Raw genomic sequence first — 22,335 nt, 5'->3', positions numbered from 1 at the left:
GAAGGTTTTTCTTTCTGAGGGAGAGATGTACACCTTCCCATGTGGAGCCAGATCATAATCCAGCAGTCTCCATAACTGACATCCCATGAAGGCATCTGGGGAGAAGTGATGTGGCCAGGGCTTTCACTTTGGGGTTCAAAGCCAGGTGTCCCCAGCACCTGCCATAACTATTTGTTGAATCAATGAACTTCACATAATTAGGTTAAAAGGAATCATATTCATGGAATTAGGATTATCTAGCTAGAGCCAAGATTCATGGGCCCCAGGATGCGCTCAGTCAGCTATTAAAATTAGATATGTTTGGGTATCTCTCCATGTATGTCAGTAGTGGCTTGGTTAGTAAGTCCTCATTTTTAAAAGTAGTCATTCTAGCCACTTGGAATATTCCTTACATAAACTTCCATTCCTTACTAACCCTTCCACATACTTTCACAAATGGTGCTCCCTTGTCCTGCGAATGGAGTAAAATCTAGTTGTGTTTGTCTTTATCTATGAGGTGATAAATATAGGTTATTTCTAGCAGAAAAGGATACTCAAAAGATGGTGAGCCAAGCTAAGAATCTAGTAGTCATGTCTCATAACATGGAAATATCCTACAGGCTGTGTGTGTGTGTGTGTGTGTGTGTGTGTGGTTTATATAGTTAAGTAACTCCAATGCATCTGTTGCATTGGCCCCCTTTAGAAGCCCTGTTAAGCTGTCAATTAGCTTAGCTTTATTCTATGTATATAAATATAGAACATGTTTTCTATTGTTTCTTTCATATGGCTTCCCTGTGTTTGTACTGTTCTGTTGTATAGGTCAGTATTATTTTTTGCTGATAAGCCATTATAGAAGATACTTTAAATGATGTTGCTGTGGTGGTTAAAGTATGAAGCCTTGGTGGGCTTGCTAACTAGAAGTTTTAATTCGTCTCTCTGACGCTTTACTATTAATTGAGAGGATTTTCCCCCTGGTATTGCAGCTAGTGGCTCCTCTTGTGCAGTTAATTAGCACGATTATGCCACAGCTCCTTCTGCTCCTGCACAAAGGTTTGCTCTTGTTTTTATCAAAAGGATCATTCTCTCCGAAAATGCTGGGACCTGACAGGCTTTGAATTGTAAGACCTCTTATTTATTTTTAAATAGCCACCTCCCATCTTTTGGCTTAGGAAAGTACATTTGAGCTTTGAAGATACACTCCAAAATGGGAAATACATTTTCTTTGGATGCTCTTTTTAGCAGATCCTGTGCTAGTGAATAGGTGGTTTTAGGTGATAATAAGATAATAAGCGAGGTATAGACACTGCTCACTCAATGTTCCTTGTGTGTCTAAAGGGAATGCTGGGGAAAACAGTGGAAGAAAGATATTTTATGCTTGGGGGCTGCTGAAGACTCCCAGGAGAGCTGATATCCTGGATTAGGTCACTCTGGTCCCTTCTATATTTGAAGTATTGTCAACTGCTAGATCTAGTCTCCTTTCTTGTAGCCTAGTGGTGAAGTTGCTCACCCATCATTTTCTTTAGTTGCTGTCTATTGTATATAATGCCACTGAAAAAATACTTTGGTATTATTACAGCTTAAAGGAGAAAGTCTGAAAGAAAATTGCTTTTCCTAAGTTCATCCCTGCTCAGGCAAGTACGATTGCCCTATACCTTCGCTGCCTGGCACTTTGTGGATTTACACATGCATGCTGAGCTTAGAAGTCTGAATCAGTCTGTAAATCCACTTTGGAATCTGACTTTATAATTTGTGCTTACTTCGCGTATATCCTACTTTGCTGATCATTTTGCATTTTTGAGAAAATAAGGTAATATGTTACTGAATTCATGTGTCATAATTTACTTAATTAACTATGGTCTTACTTGAAGAAAAAATTAGGTGATTCAGGATATTTTGAAATCTTTAAAAGCTTTTGTAGTATGTGAATTCTTCCACTTTTGAGTTCTTTGGACAACTGTATGTCAAGGAACTTTCTGAAACAAAATAATTTATTTTTAGCTTTTGGATATGATTTTATTAAAGGATAATAATAATAACACATTATCATTATGCTTTTCTTATCATAAATATGTTTTTAAAAAAATTTAACACCACCTAGATATTTTTCACCTGGCTTAAAAATTATATTGTATAGTTTTAGTCATATAAATAGTTTTATTTTTATGGAATTTTAGTGGATGCTTGGTGTTAACTTTTGTTGGTTATTATTATTATTATTATTTACTGGACCAGTTTTCTGTATGGAAAATGAATTAACTTCTGGGGCTTTCGGGGATGACATGGAAGTGTGATCCATATCTTTATCCAGAAGCACGTGTTGACACTTGTGCAGCCTTTTTGCCCTAAGGTTGTTCACAGAGATGGCCAGGGGCCTCAGGGCTTTTGTCTTTGGTAGGGGGGTAAACGCTGCACCAGGGTTTGGTTCCCATGCTGGATGGTAATAATAACAAGCCTAAACATCCGCTGGGGTGATGCTCATTGTGCACAGCGCTCATGAGCAGTGCTTTATTTTAACTTTACAACATCAGTCCTTAGGAGGGAAGGCTTTTGATATGAGTGGTATGGTAGGTATTGAAATAACATACGTCCACTTTTATAAATGGGTGAAAAGCTAAGCACATCTCTTTGAGGCATGGAAACCCTGGCAGAAAGACATTTATTATTTGTTCCTATCACTGAGTTGGCAAGATAAGCCACCCAAAGCCACACCTAGAAAAGACAGGAACTCCTTTATTCTTACCTACTGACTGGCATTTGAGTGTGTTAGATGATGATGAACAGTGAGTCTCAAGCCTTTACAAGTGGGCTTCATGGGGAAAGCACAGAACACCGATGCAATAGAAATGCCTAGATGAGTCACAAGGAAAAACACATAAAGAAAACCAGGAGGAAAAGAGATGGGTTGTCACTTCAGCTTCTCTTCTGTCCCCTTGCCCAAAGACAGGGCTCTGGTGCAGTGTCAGTATCTGGTCCAGACGCTTTTTTTGTTAATCATTTGTTTCATCTCTTGTCTTCAAAGCCTTTCTCGTGACAGAGCTTCCATGCTAGCAACCATATTAGACATCTTCAAGAAATTTAGATAACATGTAGGAGTCATTGGTTGATCAGACTCAACTATTTAAAGACAGCAAATCAAGTAATTTATTTTTAACTGTGGAGACTTGGGTGCCGGTGAGACGGATGGTTTCTAGTTGATGCATATGGCGGCCTGATAGTCAGTGATGGTGAACTGTGTGTGGCCTAAAATGCCAAAAAGAAATGTGATTTGATAAAAATATCTAGATGCAATCAGCCTGACTTATTTTAATTCAACTGCTAATGACTAGAATCCTGTCACCTCTTGATTTTCAATTACATGAAGTGCCATGCCGTGCCTTGATTATATCTGTGCGGACTCACCTCCTAGTTTGGTGGCATTTAGGATATCCTGTGAAGCAGATGATGGGTCTCATCAGGCTACTAAATGCTGTGTGCCTTCTGGTTTCCCCACAGCAGTTCTGCGGAGCATCCTGGGGCCTCCAAGCCTCCGTTAAGCTCCTCCAGTATGACATCACGCATCTTGCTACGCCAGCAACTCATGCGTGAGCAGATGCAGGAGCAGGAGCGCAGGGAGCAGCAGCAGAAGCTGCAGGCAGCCCAGTTCATGCAACAGAGAGTGGCCGTGACTCAGACGCCAGCCATAAACGTGAGCGTGCCCACCACCCTTCCCTCTGCCACCCAGGTGCCGATGGAAGTCCTTAAGGTATGTGAGCGTTGCCCTTGTGTTTGGACTGAGCCTGTCCCTTCTCCACGCCCTAGGTGTCACATTCACTGGACTGTGTCTTTGCTTGTATTGCTATTAGTCTTATTTATAAGCATCACTTCCAGTGGTTCCTATGAGACTTCGTATTTTAAAAGAAGGATTTGAACTAACTGTAAATATCATGGCAGCCTGTGAATGGCGAAGCAGTCAACATGTTCGTAGCCACTTTCAGATGGGATCTGGTGTTTGTTATAATGAAGAACGTTTCTCTGTCCTTCTTTTGGAAATGGTTTCAGGCATAAAAGTTACCTGAAAAAGGGCTCTCCTAGAAACTTGTGTGTGTCTTTTTATAAATGCATTCCAGGGCCACACTTTAACTTTGCTCTTCAGTTAGCAAATCCTGCTGGTCCTGGAAGCTAATTGTTTTAGAAAGTCTCTTTAGAAAGAGAACTGTGGTCAAGCGTTCTGTCTGTGCCTTAATAACCAGACTCCATAATCCTTTTACTGAAGCGAGCTGTCTGCTTTGGGTCTCTTTGATTTCTTGCTAGAGTGGAAACTGCAGGAGCTTGTTAACATCCTTCTAAGCAGGGACACATAGCTTCCTAATTACTAGAGGAAGCTGCAGCAGGTCTAAGCGTAGACCTCTATCTCATGCATTGTCTTCCACTCTACATAGGAGCTGCCTTGTTTCATAAGCATTTCAATTCGTAAATATGAGTGCTTCAAGAAAGACTAGAAACAGGGGAACTTCCTTGCTTTTTATTTACTTTTTACCCACTCACCTAATTGATTCATTCTGAAGAGCCAAGTGTCCCTGTTCATTAAGCCATGTGAACTCCACACACTGCACATTCATTGTTGGTCTTTGCTTTTACCCTTGTGTTCAGAAAAAAAGAAAAGAAAAGAAAAATCCATCCATCTCCCGTTTAAAATTTATTATTAAAGCAAGCAGGAGTGGAGTGCTTCACTGAGGCTCTGTTTATGATCTCTTCTATGAGGAAAGGAATTCTTTAAAACCAACTTTGAAGCAGCACATATTATTTACAGAGACTTTACACTTAATGACGCTATTTGGGAACTCTTTGACAGAGAAACCAGTTGAAATTTTGCTGAAGCAAAAATGACCCAACTAGTTCAGCATAATTTTTTTTTAATATGACCGAAATTCTGAATATTGCTACAGTTATGACTCTTATACTTCTGCCATCTCCTGTAAGTAAAAACATCTTTTGGCTGTAGAATAAACTATTCGTGGACTCTCTCAGTTCTGCTTGAGAACTGATACTCCCTATATAAGTTGTAACAGATACAAGATTTAATTATATAAGGTACAAATTTTCTGTTTGCAAGAGTCATGACCGTCTTGTTTATACTTTATTAAATAGTGTGATTTTTATAATAACAAGATGTGGAGAACTGTTTTCTGTTTTAGTCACCATAATCTTACTTTTTTAAAACCAAAAAGCAAAATTTAGAGATAGTGACATAGATTTGAGCATAGTGGTTTATATCCAATTTGAATGTAGTGCTTAAAATTGTATTAAAGTATATTAAATTGAAATAGATTTTCTTTAAAAATACTTACATGGAGTGTTGGAGATTTGACCACAAAAGGACTGTATGGAAACATCATTTCAATATTGTCCTAAAGTTATATAATTCCTAAATGTTTAGAATGTTACTTTCTAGCCTTATTAAAATTAACATCTCTACATTAAATAATTTATTTATTTTCCCTATACTCTGCATATCCTGGTAACACTGGATTGAATTGCAGTCTCTCCACAACTAAAGAGTACCAGAAACATGCCCTAAGTTAAAGTAAAAATGAATTATAAAAGCTAGGAGACATGACCTGACCCAAAGAGGCACTGGTTAACTTTTTCTATTGTGCTCAACAATTGTTACCAGTTTTTAACTCAGAATGTTTCTCCTCGGGCTACATAAGAGAGTCAACTGTGCCCCATAAATGAGAGGGACTTGCTGGCTTATCAGTCTGTAGGCAGCTAATAGCTATTTAGACAAGCTTAGGTGCTTTTAAGTCAAAGACCAAATGAAAGCAGGATTTCATTCATCTGAGGTAACATTGTAAGGCATTTAAACATAAATGATAAGGTACGTTTCCTATTGGTGATTCCTTGAGCAATGTTTGACTTCACACTTCATGAATATACTTTCCTAAGTTCAGAGTATGGAAATACGATGTGAAGTGCCTCACAGAACGGCACACACCAGTACTCTCCCTTTCTTTTCTCTTTTATGACTTTTAACTCATAAAACAGAGTTTCGTGAAGTAAATGGTTATAGAGAAACAGTTGATTGGTTTAATCTTGCACAGTTTTCATGGCTATATATATTTAAAACATTAGTAATGAAAACATGGGCTAGTTTATGCATTCTGATGTTATGTATTCCATCAAACACAGTTTTCTAATAGTATAGCCTTAGTCAATTATTGATTTTGTTTTTTAAGTTTTAAGTGGTGGAGTCAGTGCATACCTACTTGCCAGTGATGGTAGACCAGGTTGGATGTGCCATCAAGTCTATCCATTTTCTGGTGTGTTTGTAAGAACATGCTGGAAGAAAGGCCAAAGTTGAATTTTCATATATACACAAAGCCCTGTCACCAGTAACCCACTATCAGTGGATTGAACTACCCATTTTGACTAGTGAAATCAGTGTTTTCAGGTTAATCCCTTTTGCTGGCAGCAGTTTACTTAAACTACCAAACTCTATGAAGCATGTTTAAAAATTGTTGACATCTGAAAACTTAGGACTCATTGGAATTTGTATTACAGAATGGAAATTCCCATAATTTTCTCCTCAGTACATGGTCATTATTCATGAGGTGTAGCCTCTGTATTCTATATTGATTTCATTAATTTGGGCGTTTCCCCCTTGGGTTGATTTTCACATTGGATGGCATGGAATGGTGTGTCTTAGTGTAGGCATTTGCGCATTAATGAGGTGTTGACTCGATATCTTAAGAACAAGCTTAACAATTTGGGATGGTAACTCAAGAGTCCTTCTTTACCATAAATAGGGACATTAGGGGTGCATGAGAGAGTTTTCATAGTTGTGAGCACACACCCTGTGTATCAAATTGTGAATCAAAAAATTTGCTAAGAACTGTTTATGGAGCACTTTCTCCTATAGGTGGAATTTGTCAGCAGGTGAACCACACAGAACTGAGGCCCAAATTTGATGTAAACAAGGTTGGAGTCTCCAGGGATGGCCCTCTAGTCATGACCAGCCTCAGAGCAACAGCAGCATCACCGGCCTGACTGAGACTGGGTGCTCACACACTCACAGAGGCTCTCCTGTCACTGGCTCATTTCTCTATCTTTAGTTGATTATTGGAACAGCTGCTACTGTGATCTGAGACTGTCACATTCTTCAGTTTAATTTCCTGCTATCTTCCGCACAGACCCAGGCAGTGGAGAGCATAATATAGTAGTTTATAGTTGGTTTGTATTTGTTTCTCTGTTGGGAAACTTGTAGCTCCTTGTCCTGAGTTCCTACCCTCTTTCTGTTAATTTAAGAATCTAAAGGCTAACTGTTCTTTCTGTTACACGTTAAATTCTCTCTTGTCTACTTTGGAGAAAGTGTTTCTAGATGAAAAAGAATTCTTTTGTGATGCTTTATTACTTTAATATATTATTTAGTTTGGAGGAATTCAATTTTAAATATTTCTGTTTTTCCAGATCATTTCAGGAATTGCTTAGATTGCTTGCCAGTTAGAAATAATGTTTTCTGTTCATCAAACACAGACATGCATTTTGTAGAACCTTGTATGTTGTAAACTATGTTACCCTGGGTTTTTGTGGGAGAGGGCATGGTTATCTCATCAGCCTCTGCACATTTAAGCAAACACTCCAATGAGTGATGGCGATAGATTTTGGTCCATTATGCATGCTCGACAAATGTACAGACTACATCCCAAACTTGACATTTGACTTTGTTTCTGATTGTATTGATGAATCTGAATCTCATCATGGTGGCTCTTCAAAGCAGGAAGGACACAGCCTGTCTCGGTCAACTTGCATTTTTCTCCTGAGTTGAGTTCATAGCTATCCCCAGAAGATATGATCTGCTGCATCTGAGTTATCTTCTGATTCTGTGTTCATACATTTAAGCTGTCAGTCACTGTGACACACGTGGTTTATAAACCTCAGTTTCAGAGGGTTTTATAAATAGTGATGTCCTTGTGATTTTGTATAAAATTATATGTCTCCTAGACCATGTCATTATTTAGAGAGAGAAGGAGCCTCCATCTCCTTCTAGAAACATCTCTTTCTCACCTATAGCGTGTACATGCCCGGAGAGTCTTAGACTTGCTCATTGTCACCCAGAAGGTAATTTTCCTGATTTTTAAAACCCACTCAGTGATTTTTGTAAATTGCAGGCTGTGCTTGTTAGCTTCCAACAGATTTCCACAGCAGGCGGTAAAATCCACCAGGAAGCCATTGCATCTGAGTTGCCTTGCTTCCTGTAGGAACAGTGGCCTTTCTGCCATTTTCCTCCTTTCCATCCCCCCCATTGCCTTTCACAGGAGCACAGTTTGAAGAGATGCAATAGACAGTACCAGGCATATGGACACGACCCTGTGGATATTTCTTCTACTTTGTCTTTACTTTTGACACTTCACAGTCCTCCACTCTTCTCTGGGCCTAAGGGCGAGGCCCACTTTGTCTCCAAAGCCAGTTGATGGTTCTGGTGTGCCCAAGTGCCAGTTTGCTTGGCACCACTTGGGAGTCATTCATGGTTCATGTTGCTTGGGAACCCCTGTGAATAAGAGGTTGCTAATGGCAGGGCTAGACCAGGAAGTTGTTCCACTGGGCTGTCTTAAGTGGCACAATCCAACTTAGCATAGGCCAAAAGGGGCAAGGTGGTCAGTGAGAACTTAGGTCCACATTCACTTAGTCTGTGTCCACTGCCTTTGTGACATGTAACTAACAATTCGGTGTTTGCTGGACAAGGCCTTCTCTGTTTATGTTTGTTGTATAAATGTTATACAACAATAGTAAATACATTGTTATCCAAAACAAAATACCCAGGCTTACAAATTAATTTTATTTTTCTTAAAATATTGAAACATCAGCTCTAGTTGCACTTTTACTTGGTGATGTCAGCAACTCCCCCCTCCCCATTAAAAAGAAAAGAAGAGACCCTCCTTTTATGACCTCAAGGGCATTTTTTTTTTAAATTTTTTATTTATTTTATTTTTAGTGTGACCTGGGGCTTTATTTTGCTAAGGGCTTCAAAAGAATCTGGATTTCTTATTTCTTCTTGGTTTCTTCAGATTGGGGCCAGCTTGGGGCAGCCGTGCACGGTGGGTATGTGAACCACACAACAGCCTGTGTTAGAGCGACAGGGTCTTTAAGTTCGTCTCCACAAGCCGCTTAGTGTCCCTGAAGGCATCTTATGTGAAAGGAGGTATCAGCTCAGTGTTTCTCATGTTAATGTGTCAAAGAAAGGCACGGTCTGCTTCCATCTATCCAAATTTTCTACTAGTTGGGGTGAGGGTAATATTGTCAGGAAATTATTAAGGGATGGGACTCGGGGTGAGAGCCAGCAATGGGGTTGGAGTGGGGGTGGGCCGTTAGTTTAATGAACTCTGTCTCTGATTTTCCTCTAATGTGATAAGGCCTGTGGATCCTACATCCTCAGCAAGGGTAACATCATACTATTAAGGGACACAAAACTGGTTCTCGGAGAGCAGAAATGTCCTGGGCTGAGAGATGGCTCAGTGCATGAGAATGCTTGAGAGGCAGGCATGTGGCTCTATGTTAAAACCCCCAAGAAAGCACATCCAAAGCTGGGAGTGGCTATAGAGGGCCATAATTCTTGGTACTGGGAGGACAGAAGCAGGAGGATCCCCGGATTTGCCGACTGTTAGCCTCAGTCCAGGTTCAAAGAGAGACCCTGCTAGAAAGGAATAATGCAGTGATGGGGCAGTACTCCAGACATCCTCTTCTGGCCTCCATGCATACAACAGTACTACATATGACATCCACATATGCACATGCACACATGCCACAAACATAGGTATCATATTCCTACATCACTCACTCACACACACACACACACACACACACACACACACACACACACACACCATAGATATCACAGTTGTTTGTAGCCCTCCAAAGCTACAGCGCACAGCTGGGAAAGCAGTGTTTGAGTGTCTGTTACGGTTTTGGGAAGGTAGGGCAGAACACCTGAAAGGTCTCAGAGGCATACCAAGGAGGAAAGGTTGAACAACATTGCTGACGAGTCCTCAGAATCTTCCCCTTTCTTCCCTCTGTGCTTCAAGAACATTGTCGGGATTCCTGTAGATGCTGATTCTGCTTTCTGGCTGGGCCTTGTTCCCCCATAGCCCTCTGTAGAATGGGGCCATGGTACTGACTAATTTGCTCCCATCTCTGTTCTAGGAGGCTGTTCTTAGCACCCCCAAGCCACAGATGCATGGAAGGGCACAGAGGAGTTAGCTAGGTCTGGTAAAGTCGTAAAAGTCCGAGATGTTATCAGGATATGGGCCCAGTCAGTTGATTTCCTGGCCCACATGTAGAAGCGTGGATTTTTCCTGGAGGAAGTTACCCCAGAAGCTTCTAAAGAAGAAGATAGTCATGCTCAGCCCCTCAAACGATGTGGCGACACATGAGCCGATAGCACCTCTTCATCACAGGGCTTCCGGCTGTGGCTTACAACGTTCGTAGGACTTGCTTTGGTGACATGGATGGAAGGCAAGGAGCTTCACTGACTTCTGGAACTGAGTGTGGCCACACATGGTGACAGGTTGAAAACTTGGCATATTTTAGCTCATTATTCTCTTAACAGCTCTGTGGACATATAGGATTAGTGCAGGTTAGGGAAAAAGGCATGCGGAGATTGCTTCTGGCCTCTGGTCTTACTGTTAAGCCCACATCCTATGCTCTCTACTGTGCTCTCACTCCCAGCATTTAAGCGTGTCTCAGTGACCACCAGAAACAATGATTTACAGTAAAGTAAGAAGGCAGTGAGAAATAACAATGGAGTCTCTTGGGTTCAATAGAAAGGTACATGATCTTCTCTTGGGGTTACTTAGGTCCTTCTCTGTCAAATAACTAATTCCCCTCCCTAGACTCTAAGATACTTGAGATGTAGGAACTGACTGTGTTCTTCCTACATAAGAATTCTGTCTAGCCACACTGACCACGAAGACACTTTTGGGTTTAGTGATAGTTGTCATTATGGGTAAAAAAAGCATGTAATAGAGGTTTCCTGCAACAACATTCCAAGATCCAAATCCGGGATTATTTCTGTCCTGAGGATCTCGATGGCTTAGCCATACCCCACTCCATGTGTTTTATCGGTCTGTGCAATCAGCAATACCTCTGTGGGGTTCTGAGTGGTTTTCATTCACTACCCTGACAGCAATTCCCACCTCTGAAGTTCCTTTGCTTGGTTTCTTTTTTTTCAAGACAGCGTTTCTCTGTGTAGCCTTGGCCTGGCTTTGTAGACCAGGCTGGCCTCAAACTCACAACGATCCACCTGCCTCTGCCTCCCTGAGTGCTGGGATTACGGGTATGTGCCACCATGCCCGGCTCACGGTTCCATTTGTTGTTGTTGTCATTTCTCTTCCCTCATCTCCTCCCTTCAGTATCAGAACTTTTGGTTTTGCATTTAAAATCAGAACTTCAGATCTGCTTGTTTTTCTACTTGCTCTTAAGAGGATGTCAGCTATAATAATGATTATGTTATTACATGAGAAGGTCAGCAGCTCCATCACAAATATTGCCTGTTTCACCTCAGTTAAAGAAAGGATAAACTTGAGAGACCACAGATGGGTGTGAGGATGCTTTAGAACAAGAGAGAATATGGACATGTGTAAGCGAAATCTAAATTTAGCTTCACCCTACTAAAATAAATGGCTGGAATTTGTGTCAAAAATATGTAAATTAGTACAGCGGCTTTTCTCAAGGTTATATCTGCAATCAGTACAAGAGTATTGGCTCTCACCCCAAAAGTGTCTCTTTTTATTGCTGCTTTGAATATCATCCTGAATGTGAAAACTGTAGCATCCCAGATAGCATCTCCCAGCTTTTCAGACCTTGTTTATAATGCCGTCACTGTGTGAGAAGATGTATAGAAAGCACACAAACCAGGTTGCAGCTAACAGAATATTCTAAAGAGAGACTTGCTTTAATCACTGTTTTTGAAATTGATAATACCTAGGGGGTGGGGGACACTGGAGAGATGGCTCAGTGGTTAAGAGCACTGGCTGCTCTTCAAGAGGTCCTGGGTTCAATTGCCAGCAACCACATGGTGGCTCACAACCATCTATAATGGGATCTGATATCCTGTCCTGGTGTGCAGCCATACATGCAAATAGAGCACTCATATGCATAAATTAAATTTTAAAAAATTGATAATACCAGAAGATGGTCCAGATGAGCCAAAGGCAAACTGATCCTCCTGGAGATCTTGGGGATGTTGCTGGGATTGTATGTAATGAGAATCAAAGGCTCTGTTACTATTTTCCTTAAAACTAGATTTGGGGCCTTAGGCTGCTAGAATAATAGCTCATTGGTGAAGTGCATGCCTTGCAAGCATTTGAACCTGATCCTGGCACCCAGGCCTGCGAGCTCGGCTCTGGGGAGGCAGAGATAGGAGGATTGCTAGAGGCCATGTACCAGCCAGCCCAGCTGAAAGGCTGAGTCCCAAGTCCAGGTAAGACACGGCGTCAAAGTATAAGGTGTAGACTGACAGGGAAAACACCTGATGTCAACCTCTAGCTTCTACATATATATACACATGTGCATGTGTGTCCATACACATTTACACACGTACGTGAGACACAAAACCTAGGAGACTGGGTTCACGCAGTCCTTATGTAACTGAAGTGGGTGTCAAAGAGTTTAGTGAATTCTGTTCACCTACCGCTTTCCGGGTAGGTTCCTCAGACTCATGGGTATCACACGGGTCTTGCAGTTTTCCTAGAAGCAATATAAAAAGATTCAGGGACCCTGACAATGAAAAATGAGCTAACGGAATCTAATCACCCAGTTGTGAATAAGTTCAGAGTTGTAAGGAGACCTACAATAAAAGACACAGTTCAGATTGCCGCCTCCTTTACCAACGGCATCCGTAACTTTGTTGTAATCTCCCCTGTTGGCCCTGGTTTTTATATAATTAAAATTTAGAGACTGGAAATTTTGTCGAGACTTAATTAGAAGTGACAAACCAGAGACATTCCTGCCAGTTAGGGAAGGCTTAACAAGTGCTTATTGGCTAGCTTACAAATATGTAACATTTTTCACACTGCCTAAAGGTGACAAGATCAGCTCTGTTTTTCTAGTGAACTAGTAAAAATTAGATTAATAAGTACCAGGCAAAGAACCTTTTCTTTTGTCTTTATTTCCCCCCAAAGAAATCTTACCTTTGAGTAGTTCTGGCTGTGGAGATCGGCGCCTTAATTAGCCACATGTTCCTTTTGCCTCCTGGGAAATAAGTACAGGCTAAAATTGGGGATCAAAACACAGGCGTACACTGACTTAGCACACGCCGCCAAGTAATTCATCAAGGAATGTTGGTAATTAGTCCTGCCTCTTTCAACTCCTGGCTTATTTTATAAAACCGGTTGATTTAAAATAATGCCTGCTGATGTATTGCCCACACGTTTCAAAACGGGGACTTGGCTCCTCAACAAAAGCGAGATTGTGCAGGGAGGAAAATGTGCCCTCTTGGTTTTGTGTTTTCAGAGATTCTGAAGGTCCAGCTATGTCACCTATTAACACGGTTGCACTTTCTTTTTACCCCATTCAGCATTTTACAGGGCCTTCTGTCTTTGCATTGATGGAAAGAACGGGGGAGCAAACTTAAAATATAAAATAAAATGCAAGCTCCCAAGGGGTTTGGATGTAAGGAGGTTGTCAAAGTGTGTCACCTCAGTGTGGTTTGATGGAATTTAATTCGAATCCTTCATCTGGCACAAGCTGCAGTAATGATCTTCTTGTATTGTCAAATGCTTGCTGATATTTATGGCAGACAGATTAACCTCAAAGGATTGAGTTTCTGAGGTGCACAAGACCTTGTGATTACAGCTTCATAGCATGTGTAGTTAACTGTTTTAGAAGTAATAATCCAGATGGCAAATTCCCACGCTAAGTGATGTATTCACCTTTATCCTTTGAGATGTGGCCACAGTCCCAGCTGCTCTTGAAAACCCAGTGTTAGCCTGAGCCCAGTAACATAGCGAGTGACCTGGGGCATGGTTGTTTTTCTCCTTGGACCTTGGTATCCTCATCTGTAAACTAGGCAGGTAAAGTCTGTGGGGAGTCTTGAGAGTAGATGAAAGGCTCCATCCAGGTGGTCCTGCCCTTCTGGGGAGACAAGAGTACTCACTCGAAAGAACAAAGTGAAACACAAATTAATTTCACTGTATTTTACATTACCCAGTATATACAGAATGTTCAATTTGTTCAATGAGAATTATCCACAAAACTTTCAACTTTTTTTTTCCTCATTAAGTCTTTGTATTGAGCCTCATACTGTCCTAAAATTTGGCATATGCTTCACATCTCCCACATATTGTAGTTTGGAGACTAAATTTTATCAGAATAACTTGACCTGGGTTTGGATCTCATAAAATTAACACTCAAAAAAGTATATTCATTTGCCAAAGTTGTTTTAATTCTGTTTAAAAGATTTCCAGTAAATGGGCTAGGGAGATGGTTTAGTGGGCAGAGTGTCATACAAAGATGAAGAACCCCAGTGAATCTTAATTCATAGAGCCTATCAGAAGCCAGAAAAATAATAACATGCATCTATAATCCCTGTGTTTTTATGGGGCGATGGGAGGCAGAGATGGGAGAACCCCAGGAAACTCATGGGCCAGGTAGTCAGGGAGTCAACAACAGGAACCCTGTTTGAAAAAGGTTAGAAAGTGAGAAGCAAGAATTAAGGTTTTCCTGTGAGTCTATACATGTGTGGTGACACGCCCACACCTAAAGTCACTCAACTAAACACACACACACACACACACACACACACACACACACACACACACACGATTTAAAACAATTTTTCCAGTAGTTAAAATGAATATTTGTTTGAAAATAGGTCTACATAAGATATAACATTCAGCTCCTTCCTGTGCATTGGCCTAGTCCCAGGGCTCAGCAGTTCTACATAGCTTGTGACCTTTGGATTGGATAGCACAAATCTGAAGCATTTAGCACAGTGTTGAGTACAAGGAGAGCCATGAAGGAAAAATTCTGCTTTGTTGGTTATAATAAATTTAAGATGGTCTAGGGGAGGGGGATCACTTACTGGGCAGAGTGATTGCAAGCCCGAGCACCTGAGTTCAGTTCCCAGTACCTATGTGGAAAGCTGTGCAAGGAGCATGTAGTCGTAATATGGAGGTTCAGATGGACAGATCCCTAGGACCTACTGGCCAGCCCACCCTAGTTAGGAAACTCTAGGCTAGTGAGAGACCCTGTCTCAAAATAAAGCAAAAGGTGGGCAGTTCCTGTGGAATAAACTCCAACGTTGTTCTCTGGCATCTGCGTACATACACACACGTACATGTGTGCCTACATGACACACATGTGCCTGCACAGCATGAACATTTATACATATAAGAACACACCCGCATACCCACATGTATATCCATGATTTGCAGTGACATACTTATTAATCACTGAACGCAGTAAATACTATCATCCTCCCTAAGTTGCAATCTTCCACCCGCTGGTACGGACACAATTTAGTTGTTAGTTTCTTTCTCATAATTTTGACCCAGGTTCACTGTCATATATCATGCCCACCTGCCATTTCCTGTTAAGAAACAGCTCCTGTAGGAGAGAGCAGTGAAAAGACACCCTCACCAGAGGTGCCAAAGAGCCTTCCATTCAGACGTTGAGTGTGGAGGCAGCTCTTGACTTGTTAGTCACACATCTTACTCATGCTCTCAGGCCAGGTTCCTTTCCGGCCTACACATGTCACAGTTGCATAGCACTTATCCAGCCTGCTGAAGATGTCTGAGGCTCTCGGAGAGCAGGAACATTTCATCAGTGTTCTTGGTGTCAAGGAGACACTGAGGAATGGGAAGATTAGTCATCCCTGGTTTGTTGTATAATCCCGGTTGGATAATGCCTTGAGAGGCCTTGGAAAGCCTTTTGCTTTGTGTGGAGTTTTACATATGATATTTCTTCTCTCTCTTCTCTTTTAGAGCATTTTAAGAAAATTTCAGCACAGTTCATAATTCAATAAAATAGGTTTTGTTTTTTTTAAATTCACCAGGCATCCAAGTTTTCTGTTCTCATGGTAATTCTCAACCATTTTAAAACCAGAAATAACCCACCTAAGGTGGTAATTCACTTCCTGGTGTGAAGAATGAGTCCATTTTATCGGGATTAGTGCTCTGGATAGGCTTGAGCTCTTCCAAGAGCCTACAAAGTCCCAGCCCACTTGCAAGCATGGAAGCTAAACAGCAAAAAATTGTTTCTAATGCTACAACTTCAAGAGAGAAAAACATTGTTTTTCTTTGGATTTCCTTGTTTCTGCAGTTGGAAATTGTGTGTGTGTTTAATTATTTATTATATAAATTACCTATTACATCCTTTTTTTTAAGTTAAAATAATATCTATCCAACCATTCGGTCATTGTCAATTTCATTTCAGCTTCCTAATAGCTTTTTAAGTTTGTTTGAAAAGCTCAGCTGACTTTTCTTCTCAGTATATTAAGCAACATAATCTTGATAGAATTCCTAAGACTATTGTGAACTTGGGCCATTGTGCTCATTTTCTCTCACATTCATAAAGAAAAGACCGACAGACTACTTTGAGAGGACACTAAATATTTGTAAAAATTCCCCGTTCCGTTTGACTGGAAGCCTAGGTGCTGTTCCATCTTTGTGATTCCTGAAGCCTGTTCAGGGACTCAAAGACCTTGCATCACCTGGGGCCTCATTAAAAAGCAGATTTCCCCCACCTACCCCCTTGGCTACTCCAGTGTAGGCTCTGGAAATAGCTCAACAACACTGAAAAGAGAAGGAAGTCAAGTCAACCAGGCCTCTTTTGTGGAAGCTTCCTGGGTCCCTTTAGAAGTAAGACTCCATGGTGACCCACCATCAGGGCAAAACTGAGAAGAGAGGGAGGAAGCGATGGGGACAGGCAGTGCTGCTGGAACTGACCAGCAGAGGCTGCAGAATTCCCAGAAGCTATTTAGGGTAGATCCATTATATGCAAAGTTGATATAAAAAATAAATCAAACCTGGAGTAGATGACACGAGAATAAGAAGAAACTACATCTTATGCTACAGAAACCACTGGGCTTTTGCGAAAGCTGCAAAAGGGACTCAAATTTCTTTGTTCACAAAATTTGTGAATTCTGTAGAGATCTTATGCTTCTCCAAAACCCAGACACTACTGTGCTTAACCAAAATACAAATCAGCATAAAAAGTGCATGTTTAAGTTTTTCATGTTCTTTTATGTGATCAAGGAACACCAAAAACACAACTAACCAAATAAGAGCTTGAAACATTTGAAACAGCCATGTTTTTAAAATTGGTGAACTACGTGGGGCTGGAGAGACGGCTCAGTGGTTAAGAACATGTCTTGTTCCTGCAGAGGACCCGAGTTCAGTTCTCAGCACCCACATCAGGTAGCTTACAACTGCTTGTAACACCAGCATCCAGGGGATGCCCTAACCCCAGGCACATGCACATATACAGACATACACACGTGTTCATATAAATAATAATTAATTTTTTAAATTGGTAAAAAAAAAAGTGCACGTGTGTGTGCCAGGTGGTGGTCAATGTCAGCGTCTTCCCTCATCACTTTTTATCTTACTATTATGAGACAGGGTCTCTTAACTCTTAACTGAAGGTAGAGCTCACTGAGTTGTTTAGGCAAAGCTACCAAGTGAATTCCAGGGTATATCCTGCCTCTCTTTTCATCCTTAGCAGTGAGATTACAGACCCTTCACCACAGCACACAAAGTCTCTTCTGGTTGCTGGAGAACTAGACTCAGTTCCCAATACTTCCCTGGCAGATTCTTTAGCAACTGTCCCCCCAACACCAAAGAATGAGAGCCGTTGTAGGTTTGTAGTGAAAACTGAACGGAAGGAGCAGAGATGTCCCATTCTGCTTCCTCCCTGGTCTCCACCTGACATGCACACAGCCTCCCTGTTGCCACTATCTGCTCCCCCACCAGAAGGTACATCTGTAGCAGGGAGGAAAGAAGCCTTGGTCTTATCATTGCTACCTCAATTCAGGGCATCAGTGTTCACACTAGTCCCTGTACCTTCTGTGCGCTGAGAAGTGCATCCAGTGAATTTGTTCATTATAGTATCATTCAGGGTATCTCTCCACTGCCTGGGGAATCTGCCCACTCACTTTTCTAATGTAAAAGCTAATACTTCCTTACAGGAAACAGCCTTTTAAAAAAAGGTAAATGATAGATTATACTTTGGAAATTCACTCAAAATATGTATTTAGTTGAACATAACACATAGTCACCTTTTTTGATTCTGGACAGCAGCTGGCCTTGGATGCCTACTCTCTGACATCAAGGGTCTTTCTGTTTATGTGTGATTATGATCAAATTGGGTTTTCTCTTGTCCTTGGAATGCTGACATAGAAAAGTGTATTTCTTTCTTTTTCCCTTCACTGTCTTAGTTCTCTGCCTTCAGGTAGTAGACCCAGGACACACACCAGTGTGGCTTGTGCTCTGGAAAATGATTGCTTAATAACTTGATGAACACCACATAGAGATCAGCTTTTTCTAATGCTGAAGTTTTTTGGTCCTTATGAGAGAGAAAGAGAGAGAGAGAGAGAGAGAGAGAGAGAGTTCGTATGTGTGTGTATGTGTGTGCACACATTCATTCTTGTCGCTATGTGTGTACCTGCACATGTGTGTATATGAAAAGCACACCCTGGGTTATTGTTCCTCGGGAACACCATGCTTTTTTTTTTTTTTTTTTTTTAACTGAGACAGGATCTCTTCGTGGCCTAGAGCTCACTGAATAGGCTAGGCTGGCCAGCCATCCAACCACAAGGATCCTCTTCTCTCTGCCTCCCTGGTACTGAGGTCACAAAGGCATGCCATGTGCTTTTTATGTAGGTACTGGCAATCAAACTCAGGTCCTCATGCTTGCACAGCAAGCACTGTACAAACCCAGCCGTCCTCTCACCCAGGTCTGCTTTAGAAGATGCACTCTACCCTCATCAGTAGACACCGCTTGCCTTCTTACCTCATGTCTTTCTTCCTTACACACTCATCTTTAAGAAGAACAGGAAGTTCTGGAGATTAAACCAGAGGTGATGGGCCACTACCTGGGCAAGGTCTCCATCACAAAGCTCCCCCGCCCACTGTGAAGCACAGTGGCCTGGTATTGGAGCCACCTACTAGTCTCTCTTCAGCCTGCTCAGATAGCCTTGGCCAATAAAGACTCCTTTAGTCCCTGCCGGGGCAGGAGTGGTGGTGGGGAGAATGCCAGGTGTGGTGGCATACTCACTCTTTAATCCCAGCACTCAGGGAGGCAGAAGCAGGTGGATTGCTGTGAGTTTGAGGCCAGCCAGGTATACAAAGTCAGTCCAGGACAGCCAAGGCTACACAGAGAAACCCTGTCTCAAATAAACAAAAACAAAACAAAACAAAAAATACCAGCAAGCCACGCAATTCTCCCCTGCCTTTATATTTTTACATGGATAATGGGGATTTGAACTAAGCTCCTCATGCTTACACAGTAAGGCCTCATATCTGCTGAGCAATCTTCTAGGCCCATTAAAGATTTTTTTTTTTCCAGCTAGTTACTATTGAGTTACATTTCAGCAGCAAGGACATTTTAATTCTTAAAAAGCACCTGGCTCTTCAGGTTCTCAAAATTGTAGCATTTGTGGAAGGTGAATTTTGAGATGCTTGGCCATAGTTTTCCGTCTTCCTCCACCCATAATGCACTCTTTACCTGAGGTCATCAAAGCTGTTTGATGATTAACAGCAACAGAATACTACACATAGAAAATTCTGGGGAGCATGTTAAAAACTGGGAATAAAATTTCAAGAAAAAAATAATAGAGAAGTTGGGCTATCAAAAGGTTTGTGATTCAGAAATTAAACATTTGTTATAGGTCCAGAAGCCATCATCTTGATTCTAGAATTCATTTTAAATATGAAGGACCATGCTTGAATCTGTTAATTTTTAACCTTTTAAGGAATTATTTTTCTGCAAGTAGAGATTCAAAATACATTTCATTACAGCCTGGGGTTAAACCCAGGGCCTACACTGTAGAACCAGCCAGACAATGGAGACCAGCGTTCTGTGTTCCAAGAGTTTTCAAAGTTATTTGGCTTAGGATTTCCAACAATATGCTTCTCATGCAGTAATGCAAAGCTTTATTGCTATTTCCCATGTGGACTTTATGTATTTTGATCCTTGAGTTCTGGAGTTGCATCGCTTCTCCCTGACTTATGTCCATTTCCTTCTCTGTGTTTTAGCTAATATCCTGCTACTCCACCCTGACCCCATCTCTCTGTATTTTATATACAGCTATACTGTTTGTAGTCAGCTGCTCCTCTTTGTCTTACATTCTAGAAGCACGTCACCCTGAATGCTCTGTTGTCAGTTGTGGTGACTTGAGGGTCTTTCTGTTTGCTCTTGAATTGTTTACCCTATTTTCACCATACTTGAGATAAGACCAGAGGCCATTGCCTTCTGTGGATCTTGAAAAGTTTGAGGCTTTACTTACTGTTCCTGAGGCTATGAAATCAAGCACACGTCCATACGTGGCACGCTGTCCCTCATCATGGAGCTCAAGTGTGACCTTGGGGAAGTTCCGGGGCTTGGTCTTCTGTCTGGTCTGAGTAAATGAGACGTCCCTTCCAGCTTTGACACGTGAGGAGCCCACCTCTTTTTCCTTAAGAGGCATCCACCTCCAAACACTGCAGTCTCTTCTGCGATAAGACAAAGGCACCAAAGACTTTAAAAGCTCTTGACAGAAACATCAGATTTGATTTGAGCGTTAGACGTACATACCAGTTGTTAAGATAAAGAATAGTAGTGCATACACCAGTTCCCTTGTGGACTAAGTCACCAGTTTCTCCCTGAGAGTGACTGCAGGTGAGTCAGAAAGCCTCTTTTACTTCATTGAAACATTCTAATTATTTTCATCTACTGGTGCTTTGCTAATTATAATGAAATCAATCCAGACTATCACTTACTGAATTTCTGAGCCAGCCTATATTTCCTTTCTGTCTAGAAAGGAAAAATTAGAGAATGTTCTGTGACCATGAATTGTACTAGAGAGGTGGTTTTACAGTACAGAATTAGTAAACCTGAGAGTTAAATATTCAATATGAATAAATGAAATGTACACGAAGTGGCGGCAGCTGGGGTGACAACCCCTCACATAGGCTTCACATGTTCTTTTATGTTACCGGTCATGCACCTTTAGCTCTTTTACCTTTAGTTAGGTGTTAGTATGTGACATGTGCTGTGTGGTTAAGAGAGACTTTATGTTGTGTTGGCCACTATTTTTTCTCCAAAGCATCCTTTATCAGTGATCTTTCCATATCCTCTCCTCTCATTTCTCAGCTTTGAGAATACCTTTAGTAGTTGTATCTACATCTACTCCTCCATATCTCTCCTCCCTCCCTTAACTCTTTTTCTCATATACCATATACCTTTCCCTATACAGAATTTGGAATTACACTGTCTACATTAAATTTCTAGCTCTGCCTTTAGTTAGCCTTAAACATGGGACAAACTGTTTAAATAGATCTCAGTAGAAGCCTCAGCTTTCTCATCTGGAAAATGGACCTACTCGACACTCTTGCATGTGGAATAGCTCAGGAAGTCTCGATTAATAAGAAAGCCGTGTTTGTGGTACACAGGGGTCTTTTGCATTTATTACAACATGCTAATGTTGGGAGGAGCCAGGGGCAGGCTGGATTATGAAGAAGTCTTAGCTGTCTGTATGCCCATATGCCCACTCCTCCTGTTGGCTCAATCCGGCCTGGGCTGCAGGCGCTTTGCTCTCTTGGGGAGCTGGAGAGGGCAGAATCAGCAGCCCCAGGGTGTTCCCTTTGTGAGCACAGAGAGTTGTCAAGAGGCAGAATAAAAGATCAAATTTTGAAAATGACATGCACATTGGAAGGTCTCAGTTTCTGAATGGTGCAGTGTAGGAGAAGAAACAGAAGTGTTGGGTGTAAGGCCCTCCACGCAGGCAGGTAGATGTTTAACCAGCTGCTGCTGACTTAGGGGTTACTGATTGCCATTATCCGTGCTCTGTTTACAAAAGTCCATGGGCTTTAGAGGGGACCACCCCCAACCTCCCTTGTTTCTATATGCCCTTCCCCTCATAGACTATAATTCTTGCAGAACACTGTTTTTTTTTTTTTGTTTTGTTTTGTTTTGTTTTTTTTCCAGAACTATATAGATGGAGTTAGAGCACAAACACCTGAGCCAGTGTCACAGTTGAGGAAATGAATGAATTAACATGTAAAGTAGGAAGCCCCGTTTCTGAGCTCAATGCCTTTAAGCACAGTCTTGGACGAGCAGGAAAGACCGGGTGGGTGGCTTTTCTTTCTCAGGCCATGAAGGCACTTGTTTTTGGAACATACAGCG

At 41.4% G+C, this 22,335-nt stretch overlaps 1 protein-coding gene across 2 annotated transcripts in view; it reads left to right on the top strand.

Moving 5' to 3' along the window:
• The first annotated feature begins 3,508 nt into the window (after positions 1–3,508).
• The window catches only part of Mitf (melanocyte inducing transcription factor), an 81,602-nt gene continuing 62,775 nt past the window's right edge, over positions 3,509–22,335 (top strand). For both annotated transcript variants that reach the window (XM_055628535.1, XM_055628533.1), the window contains exon 1: positions 3,509–3,721. In XM_055628535.1, the coding sequence (XP_055484510.1) occupies positions 3,524–3,721 (198 nt within the window). In that variant the 5' untranslated portion in view covers positions 3,509–3,523. The remainder of the gene's footprint in view (positions 3,722–22,335) is intronic.

The sequence above is a fragment of the Psammomys obesus genome, unplaced genomic scaffold (assembly GCF_907164565.1).
Source record: "Psammomys obesus unplaced genomic scaffold, mPsaObe1.curated_primary_1811, whole genome shotgun sequence".
In the NCBI taxonomy this organism is placed as follows: domain Eukaryota; kingdom Metazoa; phylum Chordata; class Mammalia; order Rodentia; family Muridae; genus Psammomys; species Psammomys obesus.
This window is presented reverse-complemented; position numbering and strand designations above follow the sequence as displayed.